The sequence below is a fragment of the Entelurus aequoreus genome, linkage group LG08, assembly GCF_033978785.1.
Source record: "Entelurus aequoreus isolate RoL-2023_Sb linkage group LG08, RoL_Eaeq_v1.1, whole genome shotgun sequence".
Taxonomy (NCBI): Eukaryota; Metazoa; Chordata; class Actinopteri; order Syngnathiformes; family Syngnathidae; genus Entelurus; species Entelurus aequoreus.
Window position 1 is genome coordinate 58,925,480 of NC_084738.1, and position 13,493 is coordinate 58,938,972.

The 13,493-nt window shown below is 38.2% G+C and overlaps 1 protein-coding gene across 3 annotated transcripts in view; it reads left to right on the forward strand.

The window, feature by feature from the left end:
• LOC133656101 (probable global transcription activator SNF2L2) overlaps positions 1–13,493 on the forward strand; it is a 40,865-nt gene that overhangs the window by 22,809 nt on the left and 4,563 nt on the right. For 2 of the 3 annotated variants that reach the window (XM_062056928.1, XM_062056930.1), the window contains exons 2-4: positions 2,248–2,474; positions 2,532–2,637; positions 11,537–11,638. In XM_062056928.1, coding sequence (XP_061912912.1) covers positions 2,248–2,474; positions 2,532–2,637; positions 11,537–11,638 — 435 coding nt within the window. Of the gene's footprint in view, positions 1–750; positions 881–2,247; positions 2,475–2,531; positions 2,638–11,536; positions 11,639–13,493 lie in introns of those variants that run through there. The other variant, XM_062056929.1, reaches the window with a different exon arrangement.

Consider the following 13,493-nt stretch of genomic DNA (forward strand, 5'->3'; position numbering starts at 1 on the left):
CCTTTTTCCATTTACAGTAATGCACTGTAAAATCAACAGTAGATTTTACCATAAAAGAAAACTGGCACTTCAGTCAGCAGAATTTTACAGTAAAAATAACAATGGTATTGTTTTTCCATTTAAGTAATGCACTGTAAAAACAACAACCGTAGATTTGACCTTAAAATAGCAGCGCAGTCGCCAGAATTGTACCGTAAAAATTTACATAATAGTGGTACTGTTTTTCCAGTTACAGTAATGCACAGTAAAAACGTAGATTTTATCGTAAAAAACAAAACAAAAACGGGCTATTCTGTTGCCAGAATTCTACTGTAAAAAGAGCAATTGTACTGTTTTTCCATTTACAGTACTGCACTGTAATAAAAATTAGTGTAGATTTTACAGTAAAACAGTGGCAGCTCAGTTGGTAGAATTTTACCCAAACAATAACAAGTGTAGCATTTTCCCATTTACAGTAATGCACTGTAAAAACTATTGTAGATTTTATTGTAAATAAAAACTGGCAACTCTGTCGCCAGAATTTTACAGTAAAAATAGCAATTGTACTGGTTTTCCATTTATGTTAATGTACTGTAAAAACAATAACATCAGATTTTACCATACAAAAAACAACTGGCAGCTCAATTGGCTGAATTTTACTATTCAAACAACAGTGACACTGTTTTTGTATTTACAGTAATGCACTGTAAAAACGATCGTAGATGTTATCGTTAAAAAAAAACTGGCAGCTCTGTCGCCAGAATTCTACCGCATAAATAGCAATTGCACAGTTTTTTTCATTTATGGTAGTCTACTGTAAAAACAACAACATCAGATTTTACCGTTAAAAAAACAAAACGGGCAGCTCAGTTGGCAGAATTTTACCCTTCAAACAACAGTGGTACCGTTTTTCCATTTACAGTAATGCATTGTAAAAAAACAACTTAGATTTATCGTTAAAAAAAACTCGGCAACTTTATTGCCAGAATTTTACCGTAAAAATAGCAATCGTACCTTTTTCCACTTAAGTAATGCACTGTAAATACAACAACCGTAGATTTGAACTTAGAACAATGGCAGCGCAGTTATCAGAATGTTGCCGTATAAATTAAGGTAACAGTTGTACTGTTTTTCTATTTACAGTGATGCACTGTAAAAAGTACCGCAGGTTTTATCGTTAAAAAGATAACCCTGACACCTCTGTCCCCATAATTTTATCGTAAAAATAGCAATCGTACCTTTTTCCACTTAAGTAATGCACTGTAAATACAACAACCGTAGATTTGAACTTAGAACAATGGCAGCGCAGTTATCAGAATGTTGCAGTATAAATTAAGGTAACAGTTGTACTGTTTTTCTATTTACAGTGATGCACTGTAAAAAGTACCGCAGGTTTTATCGTTAAAAAGATAACCCTGACACCTCCGTCCCCATAATTTTATCGTAAAAATAGCAAAGGTATTGTTTTCCACTGTAAAAACAACACAAGTTAAAGTTAAGAATTAAAGTACCAATGATTGTCACACACACACACACTAGGTGTGGCGAAATTATTCTCTGCATTTGACCCATCACCCTTGATCACTCCCTGAGAGGTGAGGGGAGCAGTGAGCAGCAGCAGTGGCCACGCCCGGGAATCATTTTTGGTGATTTAACCAGTTGATTTTATCGTGAAAAAAATGGGGCTGTTCAGTCGTCAAAATTTTACCGAATAAATTAACGTAGTAGTGGTACTGTTTTTCTATTTACAGTGATGCACTGTAAAAACTACCGTTGATTTTATTGTTAAAAACCTGGACACTCCCCTCACCAGAATGTTATTGTAAAAGCAGCAATGGTACTGTTTTCCACTGTAAAAACAACAAGAGTAGATTTTATGGTGAAAAAAAATGGCTGTTCAGTCGGCAGAATTTTACCGTAAAAATAAAAGATAACAATGGTACTGTTTTCTATTTACAGTAATGCACTGTTAAAACAACAATCTTAGCTTTCTCTGATAAAAAATATTTTTAGTTGCTGAAATTTTAGCCTGAAAGTAACCGTTTTTTCAAGTTACACTAATTCTGTGTAAAAAAAACTTCGTAAATTTTATGTAAAATTGACAGATTTTTTTTTACAGTATTAAAATAAATAATAGTTGTCCCAAACAAACAGCAATTTTGTCCTTTGACCGATTAAGCGAATAATCTGTAGAGACGCAAACAAGTTTTCATAAAACGACCTTGTTACTTCCTGAGGTTGCTCGTTAGAATGTTTGTCTCGCCGCAGCCTCAAGCGGGAGGGAAGAGCTCCCCGCAGGAGATGGAGGAGGACGGCGGTCAGAAGAAGCGTAAAGGCGAGGGCGAAGACAAGGCGCTCCAGGCGGCGCAGGAAACCGGAGAAAAGGTCAAGAGGAAGCGAGGGCGGCCGCCCGCGGAGAAGCTTCCGCCGAATCCACCCGAGCTCACCCGTCAACTGAGCACCCTGGTGGACATGGTGGTCAACTACAAGGACGGGTGAGTTGCCTTTGATGCTCGTCACGTCGGTCGCTTCTGAATTTGCGATCTTTCTAGTGTGGGTCGACAGATCAGTAAAGGCTTCGTCCAGCTTCCCTCCAGGAAGGAAGCGCCTGAGTACTACGAGCTGATCCGGAAGCCCGTGGACTTCAGAAGAATCAGGGTAACGTGACCGTCATCGCATAACAGACACCACTTTGTACTGTAAACCACACACCATGCTAACACCGCTAACTGACTGTATAGCAGAGGTGTGGACTCGAGTCACATGACTTGGACTCGAGTCAGACTCGAGTCATGAATTTGATGACTTTAGACTCGACTTGACAAAATGTAAAGAGACTTGCAACTCGACTTAGACTTTAACATCAATGACTTGTGACTTCACTTGGATTTGAGCCTTTTGACTTGACATGACTTGCTACTTTCCCCAAAACCTAAAGCTTAAAAAGTTATTTGGGAGCGCTCCGTAGCTTTCATTTTGTACGTGTCTGTCTATCAGCGTGTGTGCTGCGTGTCAGCGTGTGTGCTGCGTGTCAGCGTGTGTGCTGCGTGTCAGCGTGTGTGCTCTCAGTACAACAGCCAATCAAATTAGATCTACATTGTTTTCATCACACAGCATTCATCCAATCAAATTGCAGGACAACCAATGAACAAGAGTTGTCAAACAATGCGCCAGTGAGAAAGATTTATACCAAAGTTGGTTTCGTTCGGGTATAAAAACTACGACTTGGTCAACAAAAAACGAATTGCCGTATGCAAATCACGCAGTTCGAATATTACAGACGGAGACGCAACAACTTCCAACTTCGTTCGACATTTGAAGTTGCACAAAGAAGGGTAAGTTTTGAATGTAAGATAACGTTTATTGGCTAAGTAACATGACTTTTATTTGCTGTGTAGTTAAATCAGTGAGGCTGTAAACTCACTGCTAACGTCATAACCATAGACATCTTATAAGGGTACACAGCATCGAGCGCTACTGCCTACTGGCGCAGACGAGACGCGGGGACGCCATCTTGGAGTGGTGATCCGCTCCACTCAGTGCAATTCATTTGGCAGGAGCAATGAACTGTCAACGCATTTAATTCATTTTACCTCACTAAATACCACTCATTTTCACACGCTTTTCTGTCATACGTGTAGCTATGATAACGGACACATGTTTTATTATTCATAGTTTGCTTAACAGTAATAGAATATTCTTATACGCTATAAGTGACCAGACGTCCGAGATTAAAACTGGGAATATAATCCCAGAGAAGGGGGAAAAAAACGGTCAGCTATTTTTAAATTGAAGAAACAATATGATTACGTTATATATACATGCTACATAAACAATGTATGAATACATTAGATATCTGTATATCTTATAGACCGTATCTCTGTTGCTGCAGCAGCAGAGAGTTTATTCTGTCGTGACACTTTGTATTGATATTTTGTATTACATTCTTCCCTTAAATGATCATGTTTACAGTGATTGTTATATATGTATTTTTTATGTATGTCGCTTTGGATAAAAGTGTCTGCCAAATACTTAAACATATATAAACACCTGAAAGTCTTTATATCAGCTAAAACCACCAATCTGTTTCACTGGATTCAGAATAAAACCAAATTCTGTTTTACCCAACAATGTTAGTATTTGAATATTGTTACTTGAAGACTTATTCCTGGTTACAATTATACTGTTAAGAAAGTATTGTCTTATATTTTGCCTAAAATGAGAATGCATTATAATCAATGGCGGCTGGTGAATTTTGTTATAGGTGGGGCAGAAAGTTTGTAAACCAAACCCCTGTAGGGGCGTCATCCTCCCCCAGAAGATTTATTTGTGATTTTCACATACAAATATTGAAGATCTTTGCTCCTTCTCAACTCTGTGGTAATGTTATTTTTATAAAATACAACCAATAGTACATTAATGTTAAATCTTACTTGTGAAAAGTAATCCCCCGATTCCTATTTTCAACAGTCCGCTCATTTGAGCAGGAAAACGCTGAACACCAGCCCGGCATCTTTGTTTTCTACCTGTCAACTGTCAGTTTAGGCTGCTCGCCGGCTCCTCATCACCACTTCAAGATGCAAATTGCTCGCGTCACAGCAACCAATATTGCGTCTACTTATAAGATGTTTATGGTTATAACGTCATTTCAAACACGGCAATATGTTGCGTCCACTGCAGTTTGCTACCTTATTCATACTTTTTGTCAAGTGATTTTTTAAGCAGGGTTGCCCTGACATCTAAAAAGTACAACTCTGTTCATTGTTATGTTCATGTATTTGTTATGTTTTTCATGTGTACGCACACATCAACACACATACAGTATGAGATGAGATCAATGAGATAAGGTAAGAACAGAATAGAAACTGCTGTGGAACTAGTTACAATGCAATATGCCATGGAAATACAATGTTATAAATAAATGATAAATGGGTTATACTTGTATAGCGCTTTTCTACCTTCAAGGTACTCAAAGCGCTTTGACAGTATTTCCACATTCACCCATTCACACACACATTCACACACTGATGGCGGGAGCTGCCATGCAAGGCGCTAACCAGCAGCCATCAGAGGCAAAGGGTGAAGTGTCTTGCCCAAGGACACAACGGACGTGACTAGGAAGGTAGAAGGTGGGGATTGAACCCCAGTAACCAGCAACACTCCGATTGCTGGCACAGCCACTCTACCAACTTTGCCACGCCGTTTACACTTTTGTACAAATAAGTACAGTTGCACTTGTTTTTGCAAATGTGTTTATTCTGTAAAGGAATGAGTTAAATGTTTAAAATTGTTTAAACTATTAAAATGACTGGTTAATAGTGCTATTATGAATTGCAATGTCAGTACTATTTTCTTTCCTGCTATTTCAAATGCACTTGTTTTAATAAATAAATACAGCGGTTTAAAAGCATACACAATCTGTGTAAAAATATTAGTCTGTGGTCAAAAGGACTTGAAAGGACTCGAAACTCAAAATGCAGGACTTGTGACTTGACTTGAGACTTTCCAGTCTTGACTTTGGACTTGACTCTGGACTTGCCTGTCTTGACTCGGGACTTGACTCGAGACTTGAGGGCAAAGACTTGAGACTTACTTGTGACTTGCAAAGCAATGACTTGGTCCCACCTCTGCTGTATAGCATCATCAAGCTAGTCCTGCTATGTTCACGTTGTTGTTAGCTTCTTACTGTAGTACGTATTTAGCATTACTAGCTAAAATTGAGACACTCGCTAACTCCAATGTTAACATTTATCACAAAAGGGGTGGGACATGAGGACACAAATGTTAGCTACACAAAGATAGCTGTGTTAGCTAACGTTAGACTCACATTCGAACATCATGCAAGGTTAGCTTAATCGCCGAAGCGACACAAAACGATCAAACTTACAGCTGTAGCTGACACAGATGTGACGTTTGCGAACGAATCAAGCCGCAACTCGGAGTTAAAGGTAACTTTTAGCAGCATTTGAAAGCACTATTATTTCAATTAATAAAAAATAATATATATATATATATATATATACACTACCGTTCAAAAGTTTGGGGTCACATTGAAATGTCCTTATTTTTTAAGGAAAAGCACTTTACGTTTCAATGAAGATAACTTTAAACTAGTCTTAACTTTAAAGAAATACACTCTATACATTGCTAATGTGGTAAATGACTATTCCAGCTGCAAATGTCTGGTTTTTGGTGCAATATCTACATAGGTGTATAGAGGCCCATTTCCAGCAACTATCACTCCAGTGTTCTAATGGTACAATGTGTTTGCTCATTGGCTCAGAAGGCTAATTGATGATTAGAAAACCCTTGTGCAATCATGTTCACACATCTGAAAACAGTTTAGCTCGTTACAGAAGCTACAAAACTGACCTTCCTTTGAGCAGATTGAGTTTATGGAGCATCACATTTGTGGGGTCAATTAAACGCTCAAAACGGCCAGAAAAAGAGAACTTTCATCTGAAACTCGACAGTCTATTCTTGTTTTTAGAAATTAAGGCTATTCCACAAAATTGTTTGGGTGACCCCAAACTTTTGAACGGTAATGTATATATATATATATATATATATATATATATATATATATATATATATATATATATATATATAGATGGACCTGTTTTGCTGCCAATTGAACTGGTGCTTTACAGAGAGTAAATGGGACAGTGAAAAAGGAGGATTACCTTCCAAATTCTTCAGGACAACCTAAAATCATCAGCCTGGAGGTTGGGTCTTGGGCGCAGTTGGGTGTTTCAACAGGACGATGACCCCAAACACACGTCAAAAGTGGTAAAGGAATGGCCAAATCAGCCTAGAATTAAGGTTTTAGAATGGCCTTCCCAAAGTCCTGACTTAAACGTGTGGACAATGCTAAAGAAACAAGGCCATGTCAGAAAACCAACAAATTTAGCTGAACTGCACTAATTTTGTCAAGAGGAGTGGTCAAAAATTCAACCAGAAGCTTGTGGATGGCGACCAAAAGTGCCTTATTGCAGTGAAACTTGCCAAGGGACATGTTACAAAATATTAACATTGCTGTACGTATTTTCACATTTTCAGTAGACCCATAATAAATTCATAAAATAACCAAACTTCATGAATGTTTTTTTGTGACCAACAAGTATGTGCTCCAATCACTCTATCACAAAAAAATTAGAGTTGTAGAAATTATTAGAAACTCAAGACAGCCATGACATTATGTTCTTTACAAGTGTATGTAAACTTTTGACCATGACTGTAGATATATATTTTAGTGTTTTTTTTGTGTGTTTTTTTTTACATATATAAATATATATTTCTTAAAATTACTTTTTTTTAATTGTATTATTATTTTTAAAATTTTATGTATTTATTTACATTTGTATTCACCTTTTGGGTTCATTATTCTAAAACATAGTGGTGCACGCGTCCACAAACCACTAATTTTGTACTCACATTTTTATTCTGTCCTAATTTTTATTGTCGTGTTAATTGTACTTTTCTATATCCACCATGGCATTTTATTCTTCCTTATTATTTGTGTTTTTGTTTTTTTTAAATGTATCTTTAAAATGCTCCACATTTTTTTGATGTGAGGGAAAAATCTAATTAGTGATGTCGCTGCTAAAACATGAAAATATGGCACCGCCTTATGGAATGTTTACAATGAAAATAAAAAATAAAATTATAGTCAATATTTCAGAATAATCACCACCTATAGGAGGGTTGCATATGACATCGTTTGTTTTTGTATTCGCGGCTTAATTCACACACTGGTCAAGCAGCTTAAGCGTAGCATTAAAACAAGCGAGAGTGAGTGTAGAGTTTGAACAGAAAATTCCGTATTGCTGTTCTGTTCTTGGGTGTTCCAGTCGTTCAAATAGAGAAATAAGAAAGTGCTTTCATAGAGTCCTGAAAGAAGTGGTTTATAAAGGTAATAAAGTCAGGGGGAAAACGAAAGTGTGTCAAAGGCTTTCAAAAGTATCACTTTCATTATCTTGTGGAATACAATCGGATCATGCTTGAGTCTGCAGTGATCACTTTGGAAAATGTTTGAACATTTGATTTGTTTGAGAAACTTTCTGTGATGCAATCGAGTTTATTCACTACTATATTAGTAGTGTTAAGAGAGCAGAACTAAACGTAAGAAAAGGACAATAGATCGCAAAAGTTTGTGTTCTTTTTGAGGTTGCTATGCCTGAATATAACCACGAAGACCTGCTTGTGCAAATAAACTAACGTCATGTTAAGTCGTAGTACTAAATATTGTTAATGTTGGTCCAATCCACCGTATTTTCATTGTCTATTTTCATAACAGAAACTAAAAGCTTAGTTGTTGTTGTGCAGGAAAGCCAAGTGCTTTATTTGACACGGATGACAACATGATAGCGCCTTTGGTGCTATTTGTCAAGAAAATATCCTTAATAGTATTAATAAACAAGATGAATACATCTCTCGTATGCTCAACGGCATATACTTATTTTTGATATTGCTAGCAAACATTGCTCAACAACACATCTACAGCTAAATGAGACAAAATATGAACTTCACAGCATAAAAACAACTGCAGACATGATTTTTGTAGATGAGACTAATATTTGTAGCAGGAAATCAACTGCAATCAAACTTAGCTATGTTCTCAGTAACGTCATAATCACAGCAGCACTGCACTGGTTATGTCAATCAAATACGTTACTTGGCGATTAATGTTTAATTTGTGGACCCCTCAGATGTAAAGACATGACGTACCTCCAATCTTTTCTTCTCTTAAAGGCCTACTGAAATGATTTTTTTTTATTTAAACGGGAATAGCAGATCCATTCTATGTGTCATACTTGATCATTTCACGATATTGCCATATTTTTGCTGAAAGGATTTAGTAGAGAAAATCGACGATAAAGTTTGCAACTTTTGCTCGCTGATAAAAAAAAAGCCTTGCCTGTACCGGAAGTAGCGTGACGTCACAGGAGCTAGTATTCCTGACAATTCCCCATTGTTTACAATGGAGCAAGAGAGAGATTCGGACCGAGAAAGTGATGATTACCCCATTAATTTGAGCGAGGATGAAAGATTCGTAGATGAGGAATGTTACAGTGAAGGACTTGAGAGGCAGTGATGGACGTATCTTTTTTCGCTCTGACCGTAACTTAGGTACAAGCTGGCTCATTGGATTCCACACTCTCCTTTTTCTATTGTGGATCACGGATTTGTATTTTAAACCACCTCGGATACTATATCCTCTTGAAAATGAGAGTCGAGAACGCAAAATGGACATTCAGTGCCTTTTATCTCCACGACAATACATCGGCGAAATGCTTTAGCTACGAGCTAACGTGATAGCATCGTGCTTTAACTGCATATAGAAACAAAAAAAATAAACCCCTGACTGGAAGGATAGATAGAAAATCAACAATACTATTAAACCGTGGACATGTAAATACACGGTTAATGCTTTCCAGGCTGGCGAAGGTTAACAATGCTGTGCTAACGACGCCATTGAAGCTAACTTAGCAACTTAGCAACCGGACCGCACAGAGCTATGCTAAAAACATTAGCTCTCCACCTACGCCAGCCAGCCCTCATCTGCTCATCAACACCCGTGCTCACCTGCGTTCCAGCGTTCGGCAGAAGGACGAAGGACTTCGCCCGATGCGTTTGGCGGCCCGGAGACGTAGGAAGTCAAGGTGAGGTCGGCGGCTAGCGCGTCTGCTCTCCAACAAAGTCCTCCTGGTTGTGTTGCTGTAGTCCGCTGCTAATACACCGATCCCACCTACAACTGTCTTCTTTGCAGCCTTCATTGTTCATTAAACAAATTGCAAAAGATGTCCAGAATACTGTGGAATTATGAAATGAAAACAGAGCTTTTTGTATAGGATTCTATGGGGTACCATAACTTCCGTTATACTGACTTCGTCACGCGCATACGTCATCATACCGCGACGTTTCAGCCGGATATTTCCCGGGAAATTTTAAATGTCACTTTATAAGTTAACCCGGCCGTATTGGCATGTGTTGCAATGTTAAGATTTCATCATTGATATATAAACTATCAGACTGCGTGGTCGGTAGTAGTGGGTTTCAGTAGGCCTGTATTACCCTTAGTGTCAAGTGAAGTGAGGTAGCAGTAATGTATTGGTGATGATAAATGGTTTAAGTCTTTTAAAAAATATATTTTTCTAAAGAGTGTAAAAATCCACTCCACCCCAATTGGAATATTTTTTCATGATCGCCTATATATTTGCCTCTAAACCTTTCAAAATAAGACTAAATCTGCACGGATGCAGGTAAATAAACAGTAGCCTAATGGGGCTTAGACCAGTGTTTTTCAACCTTTTTTGAGCCAAGGCACTTTTTTTGCGTTGAAAAAATGCGGAGTCACACCACCAGCAGAAATCATTAAAAATGAAACTCAGTGACAGTAAAAAGTCGTTGTCGCAAACCATAACCAAGCATGCATCAATATAGCTCTTGTCTCAAAGTAGGTGTACTGTCACCACCTGTCACATCGCGCCCTGACTTATTTTGACTTTTTTGCTGTTTTCCTGTTCTTGTCTTGCGCTCCTATTTTGGTGGCTTTTTCTCCTTTTTTTGGTATTTTCCTGTGGCAGTTTCATGTCTTCCTTTAAGCGATATTTCCCCGCATCTACTTTGTTTTAGCAATCAAGACTACTTCAGTTGTTTTTATCCTTCTTTGTGGGGACATTGTTGATTGTCATGTCATGTTCGGATGTACATTGTGGACGCCGTCTTTGCTCCACAGTAAGTCTTTGCTGTCGTCCAGCATTCTGTTTTTGTTTACTTTGTAGCCAGTTCAGTTTTAGTGTTGTTCTGCATAGCCTTCCCTAAGCTTCAATGCCTTTTCTTAGGGGCACTTACATTTTGTTTATTTTTGGTTTAAGCATTAAATACCTTTTTTACCTGCACGCTGCCTCCCGCTGTTTCCGACATCTACAAACCAATTAGCTACCTGCTGCAACCTACTGATATGGAAGAGTATTACATGGTTACTATACTGAGCTCTAGACAGCACCGACACTCAACAACAACACATAATTTGCAGACTACAATTACCGGTACTGGTTTGCAAAAAATATTTTTAACCCAAATTTGTGAAATTAGACAATCTCCCACGGCACACCAGACACAGTGGTTGAAAAACACTGGCTTAGACCATCGCCTGAAACCCGGAAGTGTCCGGATGTGCCTCTAGGTCACGTGATTGCAACCCACCTATAGAGTAATATTTGTGTAGATTTAAATGATTCTGATTGATATCGTATCTACTAGTGACTGTTTCCTTCAAAGAACATTTGAAAAAGTGACTATAAAAGCGAGCCGGTCTTTTGAACGGCTCTTTGAAAGGAACGACTCCTCAAGATCCGGCTCCCTTCAAAAAGCCATAAGTCCCATCTCTCGACACATAGTGGGCGGAGCTCCTGTGTTGATTTCAAGGTGTGTGGCGAAACCAGTGAGGAGATGATTGATTTTAAACAAGCTCGCATTTCTGTTAGCCATATCGTTGAAAGTCAAGTCGTCGGCGACCTTCAAGTTTAAAGACTGGTGTTTTGTGTCCTGACAGGAACGTGTGCGTAACCACAAGTACCGAAGCGTCGGCGACCTGGAGAAGGACGTCTTTCTGCTGTGTCACAACGCTCAAACGTACAACCTGGAAGGATCTCAGGTCAAGAGTTCTACTTTTTGGTCTTTGCTCCATTCACAAACAGTAGACTTTGTTGCACACTTTGTGGTATCACGCACTCCGGCTATCTGTAGGTTTTAATTTTAAGGTGTGTAGTGAAGCCTGTTTTTTTTTTGTTTTCAAATCTGTCCTGATACAACTTTTTCACGTTCGATACGATATCGATACTGGAGCCCTGAGAATTGGCCGATACCGATATATAGCCAAATCGTATATACCTTTGATATTTTTGTTGTGTGGGGTGGGCACTGTTCCCATTTGAACCGATACAGTACCAATTCCTTGTACCTGGAAATCAATACCGGTACTGAACGGTACCAATTTTTGGTATTTGTATGTGTGTTATTAAATGTTAATTGTTTTTAATATTAAAATCTAATTTTTTATTACAACATTTAAAAATTAGCTAATTATGATAACTGCTGTCCAGTTGTTATATAGTATTTTATTATCACATTTCTGAGTGTCATTTGCAAGTATGACATTAACTTGCAATTACAGTTGCAAGTTCAAGGCATTGTATAGCTTATAGTGTGTTTTTTGTTTTTTACTGCGCCCCAAAAAGTGTTAATACTGTAAGTATTGTACTTATTACACACCGGATGTTTGATTGTAACGTGCATATTGTTGTCTTGTTGTAGTTTTACTGTAGCTTTTGTTGTAGTTTTCATAAACAAATTCGAAGGTGTTGAAGTTGCCATGTAAAATCGCTAATGCTAAACAGTAGCATGTCATAACTTCCTTCCACATGCTCCGATCTTTTTGATTTTTTTTAATGGTGGGTCAATGTGTTGGGTGGGACAAAACTGAATGACTACTGCAGCGCCTTTACCGCCCCCTTGTGGTGGAAAAACTATAATAGTGATAACTTCCTTACACATGCTCCGATCTTCCGGAAATGTTTGATGGTGGGTCGGGGTGTTTGGTGGGACGCCACTGTGTAACTACTGTGGCACATTTGTCGCCCCCTCGTGGTGAAAAATTGTAACGCATAACTTCCGTCCACATGGTCCAATCTTTCTGCAAATTTTTATGGTGGGTAATGGTTTTGTGTGGGATGCAACTGCATAACTGCCTTTATTCCCCCCGGAGAAAGAGGAGAAAGAAGAGCAGAAAAAGGAATATGGAGGAAGAGAAAAAAAAGGAAAAAAAAGAAAACAAAGAAGAAGGGAAAAAAACACATAATTACAAAGCCAATGTATATTAGCATCAAGCTCGCGCATTTTTGCAAAAGTGGAGCCTTACTTTACTTACGTTGGAGCATTTTTTGACTACATTTTTTTGTTAGCATTGAGGATTGCAACATTATCCAGACTGCTTTTCCACCATAGCCTGTGTTTCTTCATACTCTTTCAGCATTTCCTCAAGCATCTTGAGGAAAACATCAGTAGAAGAGGACGCAAAATAAAATACTAGCGGCTTACCTTTTTTTTACTCTTTTTTTTCAATCTAAAAGTTGGTGTTGCAAAATATGCTGTAAATTGTTAGAAAACAAGCCTAAAATCTATGTTGGGGGATTTACCTGTAGACATATTTTTAGGTCCATAACTATGAAATAAGTGCCAATGTAGCATTGAACACCCTTTAAGCTCATGACTAGGGATGGGTACCGAAGTCTGTACTTTTATAGACATCTACTGAATTTCGTCGGTACTACCAGGTATCGATACCTTTTTTGCACGTGACGTCATATCTGGTTGCAGTCTAAACACCGGCTCACGTAAAAAATCAGTCAAGCAGCACTCAGGGCGGACTCAGCCAAACACCCTCTTAAGTAATGTTGCAATTTTCAACATCAGCAAAGCAAGTATGCTTGGTAGAAAACCCTAGCTTGATG